At 41.8% G+C, this 26,582-nt stretch overlaps 1 protein-coding gene across 2 annotated transcripts in view; it reads left to right on the top strand.

Annotated features, from left to right (window-relative positions):
• Positions 1 to 26,582, top strand: part of LOC109427498 (carbonic anhydrase-related protein 10) — a 213,329-nt gene that overhangs the window by 9,170 nt on the left and 177,577 nt on the right. For both annotated transcript variants that reach the window (XM_029855841.2, XM_029855840.2), the window contains exon 2: positions 22,539 to 23,240. In XM_029855841.2, the coding sequence (XP_029711701.1) occupies positions 23,189 to 23,240 (52 nt within the window). In that variant the 5' untranslated portion in view covers positions 22,539 to 23,188. The remainder of the gene's footprint in view (positions 1 to 22,538; positions 23,241 to 26,582) is intronic.

Here is a 26,582-nt window from a genome sequence, read left to right on the forward strand (position 1 = left end):
ATAATCACCAACGTAGATGGCATGTTGATTGCGGTAGATTCTGTAGACCTTGGAAGTCCGGAACTCCAGGACATTTTGCGTACCTTACAATGTCGCGCAACCTCAGAAAAATTTTCTCATAACATTTCGGAGTGCCATGGATAACAATGACCGATAATCACCAACGCAGATGGCATGTTGATTGCGGTAGATTCTGTAGACCTTGGAAGTCCGGAACTCCAGGACATTTTGCGTACCTTACAATGTCGCACAACTTCAGAAAGATTTTCTCATAACATTTCGGAGTGCCATGGATAACAATGACCGATAATCACCAACGTAGAATTGCGGTAGATTCTGTAGACCTTGGAAGTCCTGAACTCCAGGACATTTTGCGTACCTTACAATGACGTACAACCTCAGAAAAAAAATTCTCGTAACATTTCGGAAAGCCATGGATAACAATGACCAATAATCACCAACGTAGATGGCATGTTGATTGCGGTAGATTCTGTAGACCTTGGAAGTCCGGAACTCCAGGACATTTTGCGTACCTTACAATGTCGCACAACCCCAGAAAGATTTTCTCATAACATTTTGGAGTGCCATGGATAACAATGACCAATAATCACCAACGTAGATGGCATAGTAATTGCGGTAGATTCTTTAGACCTTGGAAGTCCTGAACTCCAGGACATTTTGCGTTCCTTACAATGTCGTACAACCTCAGAAAAATTTTCTCGTAACATTTCGGAGTGCCATGGATAACAATGACCGATAATCACCAACGTAGATGGCATAGTAATTGCGGTAGATTCTTTAGACCTTGGAAGTCCTGAACTCCAGGACATTTTGCGTACCTTACAATGTCGGACAACCTCAGAAAAATTTTCTCGTAACATTTCGGAAAGCCATGGATAACAATGGTCAATGATCACCAACGTAGATGGCATGGTGATTGCGGTAGATTCTGTAGACCTCAGAAGTCCTGAACTCCAGGACATTTTGTGTACCTTGACATGTTCCGAAACCGGAGGTAGTACTTCTCTGTCAATTACAAAGCAACTCGGAACATAACGGTCAAAAGCCGCACAGTTATATTGCATTGGATCTGCGGTAGATCCTGTTGACCGCTTACAGAGCATATGACTCAAATTCCATAACGTATTGGAGGCCTTGCGATGATCTAGGTTTATTGGATTTGATAACCAATGTAAATCGGACATCAGAGATCTCCGAAACCTATCTATCAATGACAAAAATCATGTATTTAAACAATTTCACGAAACATTTCCGAAAAATTCGAAAAAAGCCACTTATTTCGACCCAAAAGGGGGGAGGGTGCAAGGGGATGTCCATCAATACATCTTATGGTACAACTATTCCCCTTGATGTGTACAAAATTTCAGCTTAAAAGCTTGAAAAACCACTGAGATTTGGATTTCGATTTGATTAGATTTTTGGAAAATTTTGGACCGTCCTGCCATTTTAACATAATTCATCATACCTTTTTCGGCCAAACGGCATTTGGCCAAAAGGCGTTCGACCCGGAACCTGTATTCTCCACGTTATGCTAGTGAACTTGAAATTTTTAACTACATTAATCCAATAATTGCTTAAATCTTTTGCCCTTATTTTTCAATTGTTTCATTTTTCGACTGTTCCAGATCCAGACTGGGAGGTCACCGTAAAGCAAATAAACATTGTTTGAGTTATTTATTCCACACGCGAGATGACACATGTCCGGCGTTACTCGCCTACTCTGCACCGAGCCTGGAAGGCTCATGAAATTTTCACATTTTTTGTTTCATTCAAGACTACTGCCAGCCAGCGAAACGGCAGACGGCATGGAGTGTTGGCGTAGTGGTCCATGGTGGTTTAATTTGAATTACCACGACGGACGGTTGGAGCGTCGTCGTCGTCGTCGCGTCGGTTGTCCACTCTGATGATGGCGGTCTGGCCATGGTAGCGGCGGCGGTCGCGGCCATCAAGTGGAAAACGAATTGTGACACTGCGTTGTGTGGGAGAGCAGAATGTGCAACGAAAAAAAACCCGAGTCCGCTGTGTGAACGTCGCGCGCTGGATGATGATTAATTATGGTCCAGTGGGAAGGCCGTGAAAAAGCTGTGACTTTTGAAGTTCGGAAGGAGCGTAGTTGGTGGGGTGGGGATGAGATGTAACAGCATTGAGTGATCAACCTAAGCTAGTACAAATAGTTTTTTTAGATTTCCATGAGTTGAAAATGATAAAATTCAGCACTGTGCCTTTGAAGCCTCATACAAGTTTGATTTCATCTGATGATGCGGTAGTCCAGAATTGTAAATTAACGTTACATTCACTATTCATGCCCAAAAAAAGTTTGAAATGAACTGCATTCAGAATGCAGTCCGAAAAATGGGAACGGAAAAGTAATGGCCCTGCAAAATTCCACTGGCCAACCGGTCAGTGTCCTGTCGTCCTGAACGTGCCTACATGGAGAGAGTGCATTGTCCCAGAAGCCGTTCGCATTTTTTTCCATTCCATATAAATTGTGTTTCAGTGTAGCAAAAGGTACGTGTGAATGGATGAAAAAAGCGGCAGCTCGACCCTTAGAAGGTCTATTTAATTGAAACTGGCAAAAACAACACCGGTTTTGTGCTATGCGACGAATGAGATCAAAATGCAGAAAGATTCCCACTGTCTGTACAAAGTTCTGTAGCTATGAAGCGTCTTCTGGGAAACAATGTGAGCGCATGGTCATTTGTAAACTTAGCAAATGTGGAAGCGAATGCTCGTGACAAACGTGACAAGCATTCGCAGAAGCGGGCGAGGCAGCCGTCAGGTGAGGAGCTGTCTGGCGGTGCCCGCAAGGCCAGGCGCATAATAACCCCGAAAGCCGGTGGTTATGCCGGAAAGTCGGACCCCAGCCAGGGTTCCCGGAAAGCTGGGAAGGGTGGGCCTGAAAAGGCCGGCCCGTCTCGGATTGATGGGAACAAGGGGTTGCGACCAATGGTGGGCCCTCAGCAGCCACAGAGCAGGGCGGTCCAAGGAGAAGACCCTCCTTGGACAAAGGTGGAGCGGAAGAGGAAGAAGAAGGGGAATCCGCAGGTAGAAGCGCAGGTCGCCAAGCCAAGGCGTAGGAAGGCAGGTGCCAGGCGCGAAAAAGGTGACGCAATCGTCATCAAGACCGAACAGTCGAAATACTCGGACGTCTTGAAGGCGATGAGGTGCGACGCCAAGCTCGAGGGTCTTGGAGCCGACGTACGCAGTATCAGACGTACTCGTACGGGCGAAATGATCCTGGAGCTTAAGCGCCAGAAGGATCACAAGGGCGCCGCCTACAAGAGGCTGGCAGAAGAGGTCCTTGGAGATGGAGTGGAGGTGAGGGCTCTTACGCATGAGGCGACTCTGAAGGTCAAAGACCTAGACGAGATCACCGAAGCGGAAGAGCTCGTCACGGCACTGCGGCAACAGTGCAATGTTCAGGTGGCCGCCACAGCCGTCAGGCTGCGGAAGGGGCCAGCAGGGACACAGATAGCTCTGGTTCAGCTACCTGTGGCGGATGTTAAAAAGTCCGTTAAAGTAGGGAGTATTAAGGTGGGCTGGTGTGTTTGTCACCTGACATTCCACGAGCCACCTGAGGTTTGCTTCAGGTGTCTGGAACCAGGACACAAGTCGTGGGACTGCAAAGGCCCCGACAGGCGCAAACTGTGTAGGCGATGCGGCGCTGAAGGTCATAAGGCCCAAAGCTGCACGAGTCCGCCCATCTGCATGATCTGTACCGGGAAAACCTCGAAAAACAGACATGCGATGGGTGGTCCAGGGTGCCCGGCCTTTAAGAAAGCCGCAGTGAGCAATAAATCACAGTGCAGGTAACGCAGCTGAACCTGAACCACTGTGATGCGGCTCAGCAACTGCTTTGTCAGGCGGTTTCTGAGTGGGAGACGGATATCGCCATCATTTCGGACCCATACCGAGTACCCGCCGGCAACGGCAACTGGGCCTCGGATGGGACCAGGAAAATGGCGGCGATATGGACGACGGGTAAATACCCCGTGCAGGAGTTGGTGTCTACTACCTATGAGGGCTTCGTGGTCGCCAAAGTAAACGGGGTCTTCTTCTGTAGCTGTTATGCGCCTCCGCGGTGGCCGATCGAGCGGTTCACGCAAATGCTGGACCGCTTAACGACCGTGCTAACAGGGCGAAGGCCGGTGGTAATAGCGGGTGACTTTAATGCCTGGGCTGTGGAATGGGGAAGCCGTTTCACGAACCAGCGGGGTCAGATCCTGCTAGAAACACTGGCCATCTTAGATGTCGACTTGGCTAACGTCGGTACCAAGAGTACCTATAGTCGAAACGGAGCGGAGTCAATTATTGACGTGACCTTTTGTAGTCCTGGCCTAACAAGTAGTTCGAACTGGAGAGTAGATGATGGCTACACTCACAGCGACCACCTGGCGGTTCGCTACAGTATCGACTACAACAACAGCAGACAGCGGATAGAAGAAGAGGCGGCTAGGCCAAGGCCAAGCCCTCGTAGGTGGAAGACATCATACTTCAACGAAGGGGTATTTAGGGAGGCGCTCCGCCGTGAGCGAAACTTAATCGGTTTAGACGGCGACGAGCTGGTAGCGGTGCTCTCACGTGCGTGTGATGCGACCATGCCTAGGAGAGTCCACCCTAGAAATGGGAGGCCACCGGCTTACTGGTGGACCGACGCGATTGCGGACCTGCGCCGCGCCTGCCTACGGGCTAGGCGGCGGATGCAGCGAGCACGATCAGAGGAAGAGCGAAACGAACGGCGGGTGGTGTTCGCCGCTGCAAAAGCCGCGCTCAAGACCGAGATAAGAGCAAGCAAAAAGGCCTGCTTTGAGGGTCTCTGTCAGAGTGCCAATACGAACCCGTGGGGTGATGCCTACAGGATCGTTATGGCCAAGACGAGAGGTGTGATGGCTCCTACAGAGCAATCTCCAGAGATGTTGGAGGGGATCATTGGAGGACTTTTTCCGCGTCATGATCCTAGTCCTTGGCCTCCTTTCGTAGGACAGCCGGGGACTGGGGCTGGCGATTAGGAAATGGTCACCGATGTGGAACTTGCGGGGATAGCTAAGTCCCTTAGCGTAGGTAAGGCCCCAGGACCGGACGGAGTTCCGAACCTGGCCTTAAAAGTAGCTATTGCAGAAACTCCCGAGATGTTCAGGTCTGCTATGCAGAAATGCCTGGACGAGGGAGTTTTCCCAGAAGCTTGGAAGAGGCAGAGCCTGGTACTATTGCCAAAGGCGGGGAAACCACCCGGAGACCCGTCGGCATATAGACCAATATGCTTGATTGACACGGCGGGGAAGGTGCTCGAGAAGATCATCCTCAATAGAATGTTGAAGTTCACTGAGGGCGTAAATGGTCTCTCGAGCAACCAGTATGGCTTCCGGAAGGGGAGGTCCACCGTAGACGCTATCTTGTCGGTTACAAAAACCGCCGAGAAAGCACTCGAGCCTAAGAGGAGGGGAATTCGCTTTTGCGGGGTAGTGACTCTGGATGTAAGGAATGCATTTAATAGCGCCAGTTGGGCTGCTATTGCTGATGCGCTCTTGCGTCTGGGGATACCGGAGTACTTGTACAAGATTCTCGGAAGCTACTTCCAGAATCGCGTACTAGTATACGACACGGAGGTGGGTCGGAAGTGCTTTCACATAACCTCAGGAGTCCCGCAAGTTCCATCCTGGGTCCGGTGTTATGGAATGTCATGTACGACGAGGTGTTGAGGTTAGAGTACCCAGTGGGAGTGGTGATTGTCGGATTTGCCGACGATATTACGCTCGAAGTCTACGGTGAAACGATCGAGGAGGTGAAGTTGACTACCGACCACTCGATCAAGGTTGTGGAGGCGTGGATGCGGTCCAGAAAACTGGAGCTGGCTCACCACAAGACAGAGGTGACGGTTGTTAACAACATGCAGTCGGCGCAGCAGACGGAGATCAGTGTAGGAGAGTGCACTATCCTGTCGAAGCGCTCTGTCAAGCACTTGGGCGTGATGATCGACGATAAGCTTACCTTCGGTAGCCACGTCGATTATGCCTGTAAAAGAGCCTCCACAGCTATTGCGGCACTGTCCCGGATGATGTCCAATAGCTCAGCGGTGTACGCCAGTAAGCGCAAGCTTCTGGCTAGTGTTGCTACGTCCATACTTAGGTATGGCGGCCCGGCGTGGGGTACCGCGCTAAGTACTGAATGCTACCGACGGAAGCTGGAAAGTACTTACAGGCTTATGTGTCTGAGGGTTGCAAGCGCGTACCGTACCGTGTCACACGACGCTCTCTGCGTCATTACTGGTATGGTGCCCATCAGCATTCTTATCAGTGAGGATATGGAGTGCTTCGAAATGCGCGGCACAAGAGGCATACGCAAGACTGTCAGGATGGCCTCTATGGTCAAATGGCAGCGCGCGTGGGACAGTTCCACCAAAGGAAGGTGGACCCATAGGTTGATACCGAGGGTAGATAGTTGGATTAATAGGCGCCATGGGGAAGTTTCATTCCACCTGACACAGGTCCTTACAGGTCATGGTTGCTTCCGACAGTATCTACACCGTTTCGGGCATGCGGATTCTCCCGAATGCCCAGTGTGCAATGGTTTAGAGGAAACGGCGGAACACGTTTTGTTCGTGTGCCCGCGTTTTCGCACAATGCGTGACCGCATGCTTGCCACATGCGGGGAGGACACAACTCCGGACAACTTGGTCCAGAGAATGTGTAGGGATGAGATTAGCTGGAATGCCGTTTCAACGGCTATCACCCATATCGTCTGGGAGCTACAAAGGAGGTGGCGCGTGGACTCGGAGATTGGCTAGTCCAGATGCAGTACAAGAGGTGGTCCAGGGGTTCGAAGTCGGCTTCGTAGGTCATACCGGTGCCCTGCGGTCGAGATCGACCCTTACAGCGATTAAGTGGCCGCGGAGAGGAAGTCCCGGTAGCGGTGCTGTCGTGGCGTAAGTCTACTGGGTTGGATCTGAGCCCGCGGTTGGAAAGGGGTCCCCGGCAAGGGTCGGGGTAGGTGAGACCCTGCTGTCTGCAACCTACGGATGCAGCTGATAAGGCCTGAAGGGTAGTGATACCCTTGCCTTCAGCAGGTCAGATCGGGTTGCATGTGGGCATCAGTTCTTGATGTCCGCTCAGCAGTAGGGCGCGGGCGGGGTTGACCCTGCCCGCCTTCCGAGGACAAAGGGAGTGGCGAGGACCACTCGGGAAACTGGCTAAGCGCCAGCATGCTATCGTGATGGACTCTCCAGTGCGAGTCATCGATGTTCGTTGCTGCTAGGCTACGGCAGCTAACCTTGAGGGTGCGATATGCACTAGCCCCTCTCTGAAGCAATACCTTCTTGGTGGTTCCGGAGAGACGTAGGGTTTGGCGACCATAGGAATGTGTTTTAGTGGGTCGAGGAGAGAGTAGTCCTGGCTTCTACCGGCATCGTAGAAGACGGCCTCATCCCCACACTACCCTAACCTTCCTGTTAGGGTGTCTGATGAGCAGATTTATCCCCCTATGGTTTAGAAGGAAAAAAAAAAAAAAAAACCTAGCAGCACTTATTCCCACTGACCACCATCAATTCGCGAAACAGTAGGCCAAATCTGCACTGAGAAAAAAAAACAGCGAAAAACAAACAGCAAGAAACTCACCGCTTGCTATGCAATGACGACGGACGATGAAGGCGCCCAACCGCCACCATAGACGCAGGCGGGAAGATAAAGTCTTCTTTACTCAACTAACCGTTCATTTGAGCCACATTGTGTGGACCAAAGCTGCTGGATGATGATGATGCTGGCGTTCAGGTCATAGTGTTTGTCTCCTCACCGACTCGGCAGTGGCACGGTGGTGAGGCGACGAACGTTTTATGAACTTGGTCGTCATCATCATCAACAGCTCAGCCCCACCACGGTCTGTGGCGTGAAATATAATAAATTAATTTTGTCCTGCTGCTGCTGTTGCTGCTGCCGCTTCTCCTGGCTGCAACAGTAGCCGTGAAACAGGTATTTCAAACTTCCTCCTTCTATTCAGCGAAAGAAAAGCACAAAGCGGCGCGTTGTGCGGTGATGGCAAACAAAGTGGCAAAACGTTCACCGAATAATGGGATAATGCTTGGTCCTTTGGTCTCCCAGCAGGCGGTTGGAAATTCTATAAAAAAAAGTGTTTCTGGGAAAAAATGGAAACCGGAAAACAGCAAACATGCACTCACCTTCATTAAGCGGTGTTGTTTGGAGAAGATTTTTAGTTGGAGTGAATAAACAGAGTGAGATTGAGCGAAGAACGAATTAGAAATAGGGTTAGCTATGCCATGAAGTGCCAAGCGAATCTGAGTATTATGTTGATCAGAAAAGTCCACGAGGAGAAATCATGCCATAAGAATAACCAAAAGCATTCCAAAAGAATCCTCAGAAATTCCTAAAGGAATTCCCAATTGATTTACTGAAGGCAATCTCAAAGTAAAGGAATTTACAAATAAATTGCTGAAGTCAATTGAAACTCAACTCGCAACAAAACTGCCAAAGAATAAACAAATAAAATAAAAATTCACTCGCCATTTTTGGACTTCTTACCCATTCCATATTGAATGGTTTTAGAGCCTAAAACACCGTTAAACAGCCGCCATCTTGATCACGCCATTCTAAAAAAACGCCATTCTAAGATTTTAGGTCGCCATCTTGGATATTCCGATCGCCATCTTTTGATTCCGGACATCTGCTACATATCAAAAATACCAATATTGGGGCCAAAACCTCCATTAAACAGCCGCCATTTTGAATTTTATCCGCCATCTTGAATTGTAGACCACCATCTTGGATATTCTGGTTGCATTTTCCGAGTCCAGACTTCTACCCCATATCAAATATACCCATTAGTATGGGACATGCTTGTATGGAAAAAATGAATCCTCGCTCCAGTCGACTTTTTAGATCCCATTTAGGTCCCATATGAACTGTACAAAATTTCAGAGCAATCGGTGAAACTATAATTTAGCGCAAGCGGTTCAAAGTTTTCATAGGATTTACTATGCGAAAAGTTATACTTTCAAACAAAAAATCCCAGAGGTCACCCCTTGTCTCCTTAATTAAAATCAAGCAACGCTTCTTGTAGAAAAATCATTTATGAAACTTTCCTTCGAAGACCGTAAAACAATTGGATGCTTGTGGAAAAAGTTATTGATTTATTACCGATTAGTGATCCGACGAACGGCTTTTTGTTTTTTTTTTATCAGCAGCACTGTAGCTGCTGCCTTGGCTGCTGCTGTTTCTTTGGGTTGTTAAGCCTCCCGCCACCCCATGCAACAACGGCAGCAGCAGTGCTGCTGATAAAACAAAACAAAAAGCCATTCGTTGGATCACTAATTGGTAATAAATCATTAACTTTTTTCACAAGCATTCAATCGTTTTGCGGTCTTCGAAGGAAAGTTTCATTAATGATTTTTCTACAAGAAGCATTGATCAATTTGAATTAAGGACACAAGGGGCGACCTCTGGGATTTTTTATCTGAAAGTGTAACTTTTCCCATAGTAAATCCTATGAAAACTTTGAACCACTTGCGCTAAATTATAGTTTCACCGATTGCGCTGAAATTTTGCACAGTTCATATGGGACCTAAATGGAATAAAAAAAGACGACTGGAGTGAGAATTTGATGTTTGTCCCATACTAATACCCATATCCCAACTAACATTTATTGTGAATGTAAACGCCAACAGAGCGTCCTCAATAAGGCTTAATGCTAAGTTACTGTGCTGTACATACATACTTCTAAGGCTTATTACAGGAATTCCCCAAGAATCTTAATAATAAGGAATTTCTCCCTGAAAAAAAAAACATACGGGGATTTTTTTTAAAAGAATGGATCCTCGAATGACTTTACAAAGGGAACTCTGGAGAAATTCCAGGAACCCTGTGAAAAATTCTCGATTGAATCTCTACAGGAATTCCTAACGGAATCACTTAAAAACCCCTATGGAGTCTCTGAAGGAATTCCCAAAGAAACCCCTGGAGAAATTCCTGAGGGGATCTCTGTTGGATTAATATCCACAGTCTTGAAACCCTGGTAGAATTGGCATTTTGTTTTAAATTGATTTTTAGTTTAAGTAAGGCTAATTCTTCATGAAATATGCAAAGTAATCCCTCGAAAAATCCTCAGCGGAATCATTAGAGGAATTTCTGAAAAATCCTTTAGAGACTCTTGAAGGAATCCCTAAATAATGAATTAGGGAACATTCATAAATGACGTCTCGCAAAAATTGCGTATTTTCAACCCCCCTCCCTCCGCTACATCACACTTTTTGTACGAGGTCTTTGACATTTTTGTCGTCACAAAACCGCCCTTCCAAAGAACATTCCAAAATAACCCCCTGGATGAATTTCGGAAAAAAAATCCATGGAGAAATCGTGGAGGGAATTCTGGAGTGGTTTTAGATGAAATTGCTGTAGTATTAAAGCTTGGAAAGAATTTCTGGAAGAATCTATGGAGAAATTTAGAGAGCAAGCGCTGGAAGATGGATTGTCGGTTAACTTTACAAAATGACCTCTGGAGAAATTCCAGAAACCCTCTGAACGATTACCGAAGGAATCCCTGGATAAATTCCTGAAGTAGTCTGTGGAGAATGCATATTTACAGGAATTTCTGTAAAAAGTCTTGAATCCCTGGAAGAATTTGGATAGAAATCCCTCAAATATTTTTCAAAGGAACCACTAGAGGAATTCCCGAAACAAGGAACTTGAAGGAGTAATTGAAAGGATTCCTAAAATTTCCGAAATAATCCTTGGAGCAAAAATCGAAGGAATCCTTGGAAGGTTTCTAGAAGCATTTCCTGGAAGAATTTCGGAGGGAATCTTTTTCCCTCTAGAAGCAACTTAGAGATTTCATAGAGGAATCTCCTGAGAAATTTTCGAATAATAATAAGAGAAATCTTTGAAGAAAGAATTTCTAGTGTAATATTTTAGTGAATTTCGGGAGGGATCTCTTGTAGAATTTCCTGAGATATTGAGGAAGATATTTCGGAAGGAATACATAGAATAATTCTCAAAGGAAGCACTTTATGGATGCGCAATGAAATTCAAGGATAAACCCTGGAGGAATTCCCTGTAGGAATTTCCTAATGAGTCCCATGAGGGATTCCCACAGGAATAGCTGGAGGAAATTTCAGAGGATCATTGGAGAGAGTCTCAGATGATCTTATCTGGTCTGAAAACTAGTGCTACGAGGCGACGTAATTCGGAACTATGAAATTCATCACCAGGATGTGGTCATTGTTGTGAAGAACTTTGCTGAAGACAGAATATTGTTATCTTAGAGAGGTTCCGAGAGACCAATGACTTGAATACTTAACCAATCTGTGAGAAAAACGGAACTAATGATTTGGCCTTGTTCTCAGCGGAAGCTGCATGAAATTCCAATCGGCTTTCCCCTATACGTTTATTGGATAGTATATGGTTAAGGTTATGCAAAATGATGGAAATTGGATTCATTATTACCTGAGCTACGGCTGTGTAGAAAAATTGTTCTACTTGTTAGGCCTGTTCGTGCTTAGCGTGTTGAATCATCATCGCATAGTTGTCGATGTTCTGATCGACTCTGCCAAAGTTGGTTTTCTTCTATAAAAAAAATCTCGAGATAAAAACGTTTTAAAATACCTAAGACTCATTCGCCACCTACCGGATAAACCTAACCATGAACGGCTGGCTGTGGACGTTATGATTAACTTTTCCGAAGGCGAAACTTAAATGGCACCTAGAAAATTTTAAAAGTCATTGAATGCTACGGAATTCCTGTTGGAGGAAAACTAGAAGGAACTTGCTAGAGTTGCTCAAAAATCCTTTAGGAATGAGGAACAATTCATTTATTTATTTGCTACTACATCTTTGACAAAAATTGTCACACAAACCGTTTTAAAAAAATTTAATCCTATTCTTAAAAACTAGTTTACTTATATTAAAATCGAAAACGTTACACACTTGATTATACAATCTACAACAAAAATCCAACGGGTTAAACAGTCCGTAGTTAGTGCGGTGGCCAGGAATCCAAAACAGTTGCCGATTTCGGAGCTGACGAGTAGACGCGAAGAGTCTTACGTTCTCGAGAAGGGAGGTGCAGTCGATATTGCTCTTGATGACATCAAAAATGAAAAGTCTTTGCAGCATAATACGACGACTTGCTAGCGGTTGTAGAGTTATTAGTTCACATCGTTGCTCGTAGGGAGGCGGTTGAGCCGGGTCGTTCCATGGGAGATTCCGTAGAGCATACCTTATGAAACGTTTCTGGACATTTTCGATACGGTTGACATTAACATCGTAGTATGGTGCCGGCAGACAATTAAACGTTCCATAATAAATACAAAATTTCCCATAAATAATTCAAAAAGTCCCAGTGAAGAAACAGGGCTGTAAGCAGTAATAAATAACAAAAATTCCATAAACAAATAAAAAAATGCATAAATAATTCAAAAGTTTCAATAAATAATTGATTTTTGAGCAATTAAAAACGTCAAAAATGCAATGAATAAATCAACTGTTGCAATAAAAAAAGCCATTTTTCCCACCAAATAACTTCGAATTTTCCATAAATAAATCCGATTTTTCCATAATAAATTGGAAAATTCACAATAAAAAAATATCGAATAAGCAATAAAAAATTCAAAAAATGCAATAAAAAATGACGAAATTACCCATGAAAAACAAATGCAGGAAATTATGAGACAGTGAAATGCTGAATCGCACTTATATGACTGAAACGACTGAAAAGCTTGCGTAACTATGATTGCAATTTATCGAGCAATTGCTTGCTGTCCGAATTCGTTATCGCTCGTCGGACCTAAAAAGGGATAACATCTATGTTTGCATTACACCGGGCAAATTCTTGGATCTGTGGTTTGCCTAGAACTGAATCGATGCAGTTACGGTGCATCGGATATAGGAAACTTCGGCGGCCTTCTGCCGCCTCAGTTCCTCAATCCTCTATGCGGCTTCGCCGCATGGTCTACTTGATTTTTTGGCTCAAAATGCATTTACGTTTATTGCTCATTTTTTGACATTTATTGATTATTTATTTTTTCGTTTATTGCACTTTTTGAATTATTTATTGCTTTATCGATATTTTTTTATTGTGAATTTTCTAATTTATTATGGAAAAATCGGATTTACTTATGGAAAATTCGAAGTTATTTGGTGGGAAAATGGCTTTTTTTATTGCAACAGTTGAATTATTCATTGCATTTTTGACGTTTTTAATTGCCCAAAAATCAATGATTTATAGAAACTTTTGATTTATTTATGCATTTTTTTATTTGTTTATGGAAATTTTGTTATTTATCACTGCTTGCACCCCTGTTTCTTCACTGGGACTTTTGGAATTATTTATTAAGAATGATGACTTTCTTATGAGTCGTTTATATTTTAGCCGTATGGTGCCCAGACTTGAACTCCGTATTCCAGCACGCTTCGCACTAAGGCACAGTACAAGGACTTTAAAGCATACACATTATCGAATTGAGCTGTATTGCGGCGCAGGAAACCGAGCATCGCAAAAAGCATTGCAGATGTCACCGCGACATGATCATGGAATCGAAGCTTGCTGTCAAGCACCACACCGAGGTCCTTAATCGAGCTAATCTTTTTTAGTGGCGTGTTGTTGAGGGAATAAACAAACGTAGTAGCAGACTGGCGACGTGTGAACGTGATCGCGTTACATTTGGACACGTTCATCTGCATTCCATTCACATTACACCAGCGTGACACGCACTCGATGTCAGCTTGCAAAGCACAACAGTCCACAAGCGACTTAATCACGCGGAAAAGCTTCAAGTCATCAGCATACAGAAGCTTGTTAGAGTTGAGTTTGCTGCACAGGTCGTTGATAAAAAGGATGAAGATACGCGGGCCAAGATGACAGCCTTGTGGAACACCAGAGGGAATGTCAAATACGTTTGATTTAGCGTCATGTACTTTGACAAACGCTTTGCGCGTCGAAAGATAGGACTTCAACCATCGAATAATCCATGATGGAAGCCCAAGGCGATTTAATTTTTCTATTGCTAACTCATGAGGCACTTTGTCGAATGCCTTGGAGAAGTCAACGTAAATGGCATCGACTTGGTTACGCTTCTCCAGCTCGCTAATTATGGCGTGAGTGTATGCCATGAGGTTCGTTGTTGTAGATCGCTTTCTTACGAAACCATGTTGATAATCAGATATCGTAGACTGAACAACTGGGTACAGTGCGTCATGCATTAGGCTCTCGAGAACTTTTGTGAGACAATTTAGTATAGATATCGGGCGATAATTCTCAACGCTGTGCATACTGCCAGTCTTGTGAATTGGGGTGATAGAGGCCTCTCAAGTAACAATTCAAAATCATTAATAAGCATGTCAGTTGATTAAATGTGCTACAAAGGCGCCGACAGTTGTAAAAGAGTATATGTTGAACAAAATGGCGAATAAATGTTTCATGCAGTGAAAACTGCACGTTTGTTAAACATATTTCTGCTTATTGAATAACCAATGGTAAAAAAGTTTAAAGACAGTTGCTTAGGTATTCACATCATCTGTCCAATAGTGTTCTAATAATGATAGAATACAAGCTGCTTCCGATGTATTAGATGCCGTTATTCCACATAAGATCTTCAATGGAACAAGTAGCTTATTTAAAGTTTAACAACTTTTGCTTGATCATTTTATTCAACTACACTGATATAGCTTATCAACAAGTTGTTACCACGTTTCTTTAAAACAAATGTTACACTTTTATTCAAGCAATGTTGATTAGCAGTGGTACTGTGTCGTTGTTCACCCTGCCCCTTTTTGTAAACACGATTGCTGATTAGGAGCCTAAAAAGAGCAACCGCGGCTAGGAAGATCAAACAAACTTTTAGAAACATTCTGACTCACCTTTTACATTACACGCTCCAACGACAGCAAAATCGGCAACAAAAACACCAGAAAATGCAGCTTAAAAGGATCCTGGGCGGCTCCTCTGTTTGATATTGACAATCTACTCTATCCACTATGGTGCCACCGATCAAAACGGGCTCAGCTTCCTTAGGTTCATATCTAATAGCTGCCTGAAGATATACACAAGTTTTACACATTCTCCTCCCGGCACAAAACAGGAGCAGTGAAAATAAATAAAGTTCACTTGTTTGGACGTTGAAATAAAGAAAGTTCGAAGCGATACCAATCACACAACACAACACTGTGAATTACTGACAGACTAGCAAAATAATTAGCGTGCATGCCTTATGATTAAACGTTGCGGTTACAATTATTCAAACATTGATCAACTTCAATGTTTATGAAGACAATCAGTTGAATATAATATTTAAGCAATGTTTAAGCAGCATATGTACGGTAATGTATTCGACTCAGGGATTGAATATTTATATACTGCTTTAAATCTGCCGATTCATGTAATTAGGATTGAAGCAGAGCGGATGCAGACGAGTGTGAACCCAAAAGTCCAGAGTTCGAGTCTTTCCATTGATGTGATTTGTCCCATAAAATGTAATAAAATAAAGATAATGTAGAAATGTAGAAAGTTAAATATTTTTCTCATTTTATTGTTACAATGATATTGAAGAAACGTTTAAGAATCGTGTTTGTAGCAATTATAAAACTATTTCTATAAATAGAAATAAATTTCGTAAGTTGTATCACGGCTCCAGCATGTTTTGATTGTATTATGGTGGAATAAATATCGAAGAAAGCTTGTTATTATGCACTATGCTGCTAGTGCATAATAATGGTTTCTAAAACCATTCTTAAATGATTAAACAAATAGCGTCATACAACATTGTTTAATAAACGTTAAAGAAAAGTTTTTGATGTTTGTGTAAATTGCCGATGGTTCTAACGTAGAACAAGAGTTTCACAACTGATGTACGATCATTCGATAAACATTTATTTCATAGTGCTTATAGAACGGTTGATGTTGAATAGATTCTCATTTTTGGGCGAAGAAGAGTTGAAGAACAGTTTTATTTCAAAATTATTCAAATATAATACGACTTCCAGTTTAACATCGTTGCTTTGAGAAACATTTCTTAAAGCAAAAATTGTTTCTTGGGCTGCTTCCAAGCATCTGGAAACACTCCTTCAAGCAATGAACGATTGAAAATCGAAGTGATCGGTGATGCCAAAGACTGCTTGATGAACATAGGTGGGATCATGTCAGGACTGGGACCTTTTGACGCATCCACTGCACTGAGACTAGAGCGTGTAAAATTTCATCGATATTGAAAGTTACCTGCGGAAGCCGAAGGATGTACGACGGAAGACTGTCCAAGTATTCTTCGGACAGCGGAGGCGGGATATCGTCGTGAACGGAACGGAAGAAATCAGCAAACAGATTCGCAGTTGTGGCAGACGAGAATGAACTACGAGAGCAGTAGCTAACATCAACCGGGATACGAGCTGAACTTTTGCGTTTGTTGATGTACGTTCAAAAAGAAGATGGATTTTGTTTGAAATTTTCTTGAAGGTTATCGATGTACTCCCGGAAGCGATCCTGTTGTAGCCGGTTGTACTCCTCTTCAGCATGCTTCAGCTTCAACAAATTCGAGTGGTTTCGGTTGCGGAAGAAGCATTTCCTGATCTTACGGAGACGATTCCTCAGGTTGCGTAGCTGCGGTGTCCACCAGGGTTGATTGAACTGTTTAGCATGTCGATTACGCCTAACAGGTATGGTTACTTGAATGATGTCGTGAAGAGTATTATAAAAGGCGGATACTGCATCGTCGATAGAAGTTCCTTCGAGAAGCTGATTCCAATCAATGGAGGCGATTCTTTCGTTGATATTTTGATAGTCACAGCGATTGAAATCGTAGTCAATGTTAGAAGAGGACTCTGGTCGAGATTCTTCATCGCGGAAACGTTTGTCCACAGTTAAAATAAACGGCTTATGGTGAACGTCAATTTTTAATAAGCTGTATGGAGACTCAAAGAGACTCGAGATGCATGGGTCATTAACGAAAACCAAGTCAAGAAGCCTACCGTTCGCGTTCAGAAGATCATTAACTTGATAGTAACCAGCTGTTAACATGGATTCAACCAGGGCTAGCTCCTGCTCAGTTGACGCATTGATCGGTAGATAAGCAGAACACTCCTCATCAATATTCCAGACTAATTTTCCCAAGTTATAGTCTCCAAAGCAAACAACTACACCACGGGGACCAGCTTGGCTTTGAATCTGGTTGACCGAGTCTACGTGCTTTGCTTACTCACGGTGAATATCATTTGGCATTTTTCAAAGGTAGTCCGTGACATTTACCTTAAATATTCGAAAAATATCGTTTTTTCCGTGACTTTCTTGCAGAACTGGTCTAGCCGCACAAGTTTTTCATATACCATGCTTCTAAAATGAGCTGTGGGTGATTGATTTTAGATATGACGAAATGAAATTTTCAGCACTGATCCCAACTAACATTTTCAGCGCTATAAGCTTCAGTCATTTGCTTTCTCTTGTGTAACAATCGAACTGATGCAGTCAACGCTGACTAAAATATAAACCATAAGTTAATACACGGCTGCAAAACAAGCACCACACAGTTACCAAACTCGATTTTCAGAAATCAATCACTAGTCATTGGGGCTGCCTTTACCGCACTCTATTCCAACTCCTGGAGATTTTCCGGAAGATATGAAAACTTGAACAAATCGAACAGGAAGTGGATGGACAATTCAGAAGGTTCCCGCTTCTAAATATGGATAATTTCAGTAGGCATTACCTAGAGCAACATGTTTTCTGTCGAAAAGGCTAAACAGAACTCAAAATTGATGTAGTAAATACAAGAAATATCAAAACTTCTGAAGGATCTCGGGCTTCTATTTTGGACCACCAAATTAAACTTCAATTGATTGATAAAACGAGAGCAGGGTGGCCAGTGACTTGCAGATTTTGATTTCCCGGTTTTCCCCCGGTTTTTCCCGGAATTTTTATATTTTTTCCCGGCTTTAATATTTTTACTTGAATTGAAAAACTATCGGTACAGGAACTGTTCGTAATGGCAACTTTAATGACTTAGAATATCTACACTCTTCTTACATGATGTAATCAAGCAAAAATATGATTAATGGCAAAGAAACAAAATTAAAATTGAGGAAGTATTTTTACAGTTACACAAAAATACAGTGTTTGTAGAACCTATTCTTCAGAAATTCTAATGGACTACCAGCTTGGCGCGCGGCCACAGTTGATCAGCAGGAGTAAATCAGTTTTAATTTGTATGGCGAAAAGCATCTAAACTTGAATTTCTCGAAATGACAAGCTTTTACCAAAAACATATTTGGTAGGCACCAAACCGGTCATCATTGTGTACAAATACTACCAAATATTTTTTTGATTAATGTATTCCCCTTCGAGAAATGTGCCTTTAGATGCTATTCGCCATACAATATTTTTGCGATTTACTTTTAGCGGTTTTTCGCGCATAGAAGCTAGCGCCACATTGGTCGATGCGGAGAGTAGGAAAACAGCCGATGTAGTTAATTCATTATACCGATTCTTGGGATTGACCTAGTAAAAATTACACAATGTTACCTTTTGACGTCTATATACTTATTAGAATTCCTAGAGGATTCCCAAAATGAATTGCTAAAAAATCCACAGAAATCCTGAAGAAATCCCAAAGACTATTCTGGAGGGAATCCAGCAGAAACTGTATGAGAAATCCAAGAACAAAAGCATGGACCAGCATGAACTGCTGCAGAAGACAAAAAAAAACTCCTCCCAGAGAAACTCGCCGGAATTTTAGAAAGAACCCCTGTAGAAATCTCATAAGTAATTTCTGAGGAAATCTTAGAAGAAAAAAATGATTTCCCGTAGAAACTTTTGAATAAATCCCTGGAGCAATTTCAAGAGGATCTTTTGGGTAACTCAGAAATAATCTCCTACGAATTCCATTTCCTAGTGGCAATTTTTTAAAATTCCAATAAAACATAATATAGGCATCTGTAAAAACTGTACTTGTGCGTTTTTGCAACTGTAAAGCACTTCCACATTTTTTCTCCTTTTTAGGTTGAACGTCAAAATATCATTTCCACTAGGGTTAACACAATATGTTTGATAGTAGTGTAAAAATTTTATAGATTTTTCTCAATAATTTAATTTAAATAACATGTTCAGATTCAGCTAATATTAACACACAGGCTTTCATGAAAAGTATTCGAACTTGATAAAGAGAAATTATATTACAGTTATAATGATACTGTTGCGCTAGCGTTGAGAAAACGCAAATTTCTGCTGTAGAGTTCGAGATAGTCTTAAGCTAGAACATTATAGGGTGACAGTGGGTATTATCGGCAGGTTTGTTCTCTTCGTCATGGGGAGTTTTTGTCAGCCAAATTGCCTGAAACTTGGCCATATAATTCAGCTTAGTTGGGAAGGATGTGAGACCAACTCTGAGTTCAATAGGTTTCAAAAACCCCTAAAGACGAAAAGAACAAAACGGCCGAGAATAGGTAATTTCCTCTATTATGTTTGAATTTTGCATTATTTTGCAGTTTTTTCACTCGCAAATTTAAGTGTAAAGCTTTGGCTACATTGTTTTGTGTTCGTCTGTTATGTTCTATATAAAATAATTATTTGTTTTGGTTTCAGTCTAGTTGAACATAACTGTTGTTAAAATTCGGCTCACTAACGACAATAACCTATTTAATAAAATTTTTAACAACTCAATATAACGCTGTATTTTCAATGCACATTGTGTTCAACCAACAACAAGCGCGGCACTACAAATTATTCTCATGAAGAATAAAAAAAAACGTTCAACGTAAAACTAAAACGTTTTCGCGGTGGCAATCTGAATTCCCGTATATTTCCCGGTTTTCTCCCGGTGATTATGAATTCCCGGCTTTTCCCGGTTCTCCCGGTTTTCCCGGTTCGCTGGCCACCCAGCCGAGAGCCACCTCAGCAAAAATTCAAACATAGTTAAAACTTCTTGAAGTCTACATCTTTTCTATTCATTTTTTGAGGAAGGGAAATAAAAAATTACGTAACGGTAAGAAAAGGTGAAATTTTGTTGATACTTCCAGTTTTTACGTATTATAGTATGATGTTTCATAAAAAAAATGTTTCGCAAAATGTGTATTTATTAACTATTGCATGACGTAAGTCACCAAGTATAAATTACGTAACGCTTCACAGGAAGTGTGAAAGTCTAGTGATTTTGCTAAATATAAGGGCGTTCCACACATATTGTAATGAGTGGAAAGGCCATCAAAAATAAAGTAATTTGAATGATACATAAATTGTCAAACATACATTAGATAACACATTGTCTCAGTCATCAACTTATTGCTGAGAAGGACAACTTTTCTAAACTGGATGGCTGAACACCTGAAAACTTCAACTTGTCGAAAAGTTGTTAGGGCACAAATCGAATCGAAACGAAATAACTTAGCGAAAAGTTGTTAGAACAAATCGAATCCACAACAATCTCATTGTGAAATAAACGTATAACAATCCAGATCACGGGAGGTCCCATCTTATTCTATTTATCTGTTTTCAGAGTACATTAAATTGGCATGAATATTTTCTCCCTTTAGAAGGAACTGGAGAGATGGATCTGAGAGGTGGTCCAAAATATGTCCACATCTGATTATGTTGAACCAATTTTGGCCATACCTCAAACCACCATTTTAGTAAATATTATCGCTCCACCGAAGTTAAGAGCAGTTTATTTTGAGTTCTTACATGGCCCTAACTACATTCACATGAAATAAATATTTATTTGTTAAATTTAACACCTTTTCGAAGCCGACTACAAATTTGGCACCTTCTTTGTTTTTGGTGCTTTTCCGTGCATTTCATTGGAAGTGAAAATATTTTCTCTATTTTTGATACTGAACAGCATATTTAACTGACATCCAAAATAAAGGTCATCACACAGTTGAATACTTTTCGTGTTCCAATAAAAATGTACCAAAATTTAGTAGAGATTATGTGATAAATATCACAAAACTCCCTAGGTGGGCCAAAATACCCTCCCGGTCCAAAATACCTCCACTACCCTACTATACAGTACAATTCGAAATGCTAACCCACAAAACAGCAGCGCTTTGAAGGTCGTTATGCGATATGATTACAGCTAGGAGCTGTAATAAAGAAACTGTTGGTATATCAACACGGCTTGTCGGGTGTTAACATTATTGTCAAAACAAACAAACGGGATACATATAGTTACTACACAAATACTTTACAGCTATCCATCTCTATGCTGTGAAATTATTTGGGTTGCTTTTATTTCTGCTTTTATACAGTACGTTTTGTAATGTTGCCAAATACACAGAACAGAAGCGCTTCGTAGCTGTTTAAAGAACACTCTTTCAGTTAGAAGCTTAGACGAAGAACCTGTTGGCGGAACCACACAGCTTGTTTAATGTAAACAATATTGCGTATGACGTTTCACATGGTTTTACTGCAAGATGAAGTAGGGTAAGGTTTCTTGTGGTATAATTGTATACAATTATGAAGCCAGGCTATTTTCTATGCTATTTATATATAGCAGTATGGTAGCGAGTACATCATCGGGACCAGTGCATACGGAGATCGGGAGTTCGATTCCATGTAGAGGCAAGTACTTTGATTATTCAATTTTAAAAGCGATAATTCCACTGCCAGTTGACGTAACCACCATTGACAATGTTAGCATTCACAATATCTATCACATGTGCATAATTGTGACCATTTCTATTCAATAGAGCACAAGATCTAATCACTAGCTAGATATAAACGTGAAAAAAGTTTTTCATTTTTCTTTGTTAAAATGTCCAAAGTTTGTTGAAAACTACAATGGTGCTTACGTCACCTATGCAAACATGGGTAGTCCGGTTCCACATGTATTGCTTTACGGTATCCATAGCCTAATAATATTTAATCGATTAATTTGGGGATGCCGTATAGCTATTATTCAACAACTGCGAAAAATCTGAAAAAGCGCCTTCTCAATATGTTATTCAGTTAGTGGTTACATAGGAACCGAGAAAAGAGCTATGACTTGGTGGCATAGAAGCTGCTCGCACAGCATATACATTTGGATTAAATTCGCCAGATTCATTGTATAGGGCTTGCATAGAAGCTTCCGTCCATAGATGAATCATTATTTGTTTTATTGCAATCCCTGGAGCATACATCGGGAGTCAATGGGTTAAGTAGAACTGCATTAACTCGTCCATGCATGTGAATAAAATTATGAAATTGTGTAAATCGATAACTCCAGATAACAGACACGAAAGCATAGTATTTAGCTCAAAAATATCAGAGACTGTAAATTCAGATTAAACTTCATTTTCTTAACAACCAACGTTCCACAGCACAAACCATTAACACTTGTGTGAAAAATCCCCACTTTATCATCAAATTAAGTTAAGTGATTCCTCGCCATAGAGGACGGGGGAGAGAGATCCAACAACAATCCAACAGTGAACGAACACAGAAACCCCCGAAGAGTACGAAAAAAAAGTGTTTCCAAATTCCGTACCCAGAAGCTGGCCGACTAACACGTTCCGTCGTTTGTGCAACCACGAATGTTCATTTTTTCTCGTTTTTTTTTTCAGTTTTAACAGTGGTGTTATTCTGACTAAAAATGAGTTCGATTGCGGTTTTAAACGGTCCGACACCAAACGACCGTAGTTGTAGCAGCGACAGTAGTGCCGCCGCCGACACGATGGAAGAATTTTTACCGAGTGGCAGGAAAAGTGTTTCAAATCCAAACCTCCGGCGGGCAGATGACCACGACGCCCCCGAGTGTTAAATAAGTGAGAAAAATAAACCGAAATCGGAAAGTTTTGAGCAGAAATATAGAAATACGTGGTGGAAAAAAACGGGCACGAGTTGAGAAAAACCAGTGAACAGCTCCAGTACAGAGGGGAAGGCAAAATCATCGAAAAAATGGCGAAAAACGCCACCAGCTTGCTGTGACAGCCTTTCGGCCAGCCGGCAAAACCAGCTCAGCGAGCTGGGCTAAGCTTCAACAGTGAACCAAAGTTGGCTTTGATTGCAGGGAAGACTGGGGCTGCCAAGAAGCGGAAGTTCTAGTTTTGATGTGCGAGTTAATTAAAAATAATTGCCCGTTGAAACGAGTAGTGGCAGGGGTTTACTAATTAGAGAAGGGAGTTTAAGTGTGGTGAAAAGCGAAGAAAGATTTGGAAGGTGAAGTTTTTTTTTTACTCTACGGCGACAACGAGTAGTGCAAAGAAACGCAACAATGCTAGCTAAATTAGGTGTAAATATAGTCATACTACTAGTCTTAGGAAAAGGTAAGTGATTTTCTAAACTGAAATATCATTTTTAGTTATTTGATCATTTAGGTCATTTTAACTTTTTTTACTGTGTGTTCTGTCCCGCCGTCCCGCCATAGCTTAAAATATAAATTATGGGCATTTTTAGCGTATCTGTCACATAGTGTCACATATGTTCATATGTTTAGCAAAACCATAAGGTACACCGGGGCAAGTTGAAACGGGTGGGGCAAGATGAAACAGCGGGTTAACATGATGTTTTCTAATGATGTTAAACAGTTCAATCGCCATAACACATAGTTTTTGATTCAAACCATCTTTTAGCGAAGGCTAAATTTCCAAATTGTATTGAAATCTATTTTAAAACTTCGTGTTTTATCTTGCCCCACCCGTTTCAACTTGCCCCGGTGTACCTTAAATGATTTTTTGTCGAATTCCATTATGGCAAGATTAATCTCAAATATCAAACTATTATTATTTACCACTTTGTTGCTTTCGAGTAAATAAATTATTATCAATCAGTCATACAACTTCACGAAAAATACATTTCTTGCGCTAAGTATCATATGGGCGTATCTACAATGATCAATTTCTTTTCATCGATTTTCTTTTTAATTAATAACGTGGCCATGCACCAAGAGAAAATCCGAACATTGAACGAATTTCCCAGAATACTTCGAAGAGAAAATCGACGAAGGGGAAACCGATCATAGTAGGATACGCCCGTATAATACTGAGCGCGAGATTTTAACGCAACCAATTTTCAAGAGAATGTTTCCAAGAAATTCAAGAGAATGTTTCCAGGAAACTCAAGAGAATATCTCCATGAGATTCAAGGGAATCTCCCAGGAGATTCGAGAGAATCTCTTCATAAGATTCGAGAGAATCTCTCCAAGAGATTCGAGACAGGCTCTCCAGGAGATTCAAGAGAGTCTCTCCAGGAGATTCAAAAGAATATCTCCAGAAGATTTAAAAGATTCTCTCCAGGATATTCAAGAAAGCTCTCTAGGATATGCAAAAGATCTCTCTAGCAGATTCAAGCGAGTTTCTCCATGAAATTCGGGAGAATCTCTCTAGGAGATTCAGGACAATCTCTCCAGGAGCATAGCTCAAAAAGATTCGAGAGAATTTCTGGAGATTCGAGATTATCTGTCACGGAGATGCCAAAGAATCTCTCCCATAGTATCGAGATTAACTCTCCCGAAGATTCAAGAGAATCTCTCCCGGAGATTCAACAGAATCTCTCCCGGAGGTTCAAGAGTATCTCTCCCGGAGATTCAAGAGAATCTCTCCCAGAGAATCTCTCCCCGAGATGCAAGAGAATCTCTCCCGGAGATTCAAGAGAATCTCTCCCCGAGATTCAAGAGAATCTCTCCCCGAGATTCAAGCGAATCTCTCCCCGAAATTCAAGAAAAATCACTCCCGGAGATTCAAGAGAATTTATCTCGGATATTCAAGAGAATCTCTCCCAGTGATTCTAGAGAATCTCTCCCTGAGATTCGAGAGAATCTCTCTCTGAGATTCTAGAGTATCTCTCCAGGAAATTCGAGAATATTTCTTCAGGAGATTCGAGAGAATCTCTCCAGGAGATTCGAGAGAATCTCACCAGGAGATTCGAGAGAATCTCACCCCGAGATTCGAGAGAATCTCACCCCGAGATTCGAGAGAATCTCACCCCGAGATTCGAGAGAATCTCACCCCGAGATTCGAGAGAATCTCTCCAGGAGATTCAGGAAAATCTCTCCAGGAGACGCAGGAGAATCTCTCCAGGAGATTCAGGAGAATCTCTTCACGAGATTCAAGAGAAATCTCTCCAATATTATCGAGAAAATCTCTCCAAGAGATTCAGCAGAATCTACCCAAGAGGTTCAGTAGAATCTCTCCAGGAGATTCAAGAGAATCTCTCCAGGAGATTCAGGAAAATCTCTCCAGGAGATTCAGGAAAATCTCTCCAGGAGACGCAGGAGAATCCAAGGAGAATCTCTCCTGGAGATTCAGGAGAATCTCTTCAGGAGATTCAAGAGAACCTCTCGAGGAGTATGTCTCATAGAGATTGTAGGGAATCGCTCCAGGATATTCCAGAGAGTCTCTTCCGGAGATTCGAGAGAAGCTCTCTCACAGATTTAACAGAATCTCTCCAGGAGATTTTATATAATCTCTTCAGAAGATTCAAGAAAATTTCACCAGGAGTTTCGAAATAAATCTCTCCAGGAGATTCAAGGAAATCTCTCTCGGAGATTCGAGAGTTTTCTCCAGGACATTCGAGAAAATCTCTCCAGAAGATTCGAAGGATTCTCTCCAGGACATTCTAAAGAATCTCCTCAGGAGATTCGATGAAATCTCTTCAGGAGATGCGAGGTAATCTCTCTTGGAGATTCAAAAGACTTTGAGAGAATCTCTGCAGAAGATTCCAGAGATTCTCTCCAAGAGAGTCGGAAGAATCTATCCACGTGATTCAAGTGAATCTCTGCAGGAGATTCGAAAGAATCTCTCCATGAGATTCGAAAGAATCTCTCCATGAGATTCGAGGGAATGCACATGATTTGATAGCCAATGACTACTACATTTGAATTTGAATTCATTTAATTTATTTCTATATGTTAACAAAGAGCGCTATTGGTGCTTCTTTTTCTTTGGCTTTGTGCTTCACTATGGAACAGCCTGTTGTTTGGTTTAATGTTCCTCAAGCATATTCAGAGATCATACAGAAGAAATGAGTTCTCAAAAAAAAAAAATCAGAAGAATTTCGTATACGAAGCTTTTAAATATTCAAGTTTATTTGCTGATTTTTGCAGTAATTCTACAAAGGATTCCTGAAAAAATATTACCAAGGACTTTTTCAGGAAATCTAACAAAGGTTCCCCCAAGAAATCATTTAACCTTCCAGCAGTCGCGCGGTTGACTACCACCACTAGCACCACGCTAATGCTAAGTACAAAAAGTGATGTTTATTGTCAAAGTTCTACATTTCCTAGCGATTTTAGGATTATCCTACAAACATACTCTAAGTGAATGTTCTGTAAGAATTATTATATAGATTTTTACACAAATTCTGTCATAAATCGTGTAAGTATCCCTTCACAGATTCCTACCAGTATTCCCCCTAGATTTTTTTTCGAAAATTCCTTCAAAAATACAACTACGATGTGTACGGTTATCTTTGCATTGCTTGAACTGGTCTAGCTGCACAAGTTTTTCATATACAATACTTTCAGGTTCAGCTTCTGAAATGAGCTGTAGGTGATTTAATCATATGTCGAAATGCCATTTTCAGCTCTGCCTTCAACAGCAAGCGAACATTACTGACCAGCCATCTACACATCCAATCAACTCAATTCATATTTAAGTAGAATGCTACAT

This window comes from Aedes albopictus, chromosome 1 (genome assembly GCF_035046485.1).
Source record: "Aedes albopictus strain Foshan chromosome 1, AalbF5, whole genome shotgun sequence".
Lineage (NCBI taxonomy): Eukaryota > Metazoa > Arthropoda > Insecta > Diptera > Culicidae > Aedes > Aedes albopictus.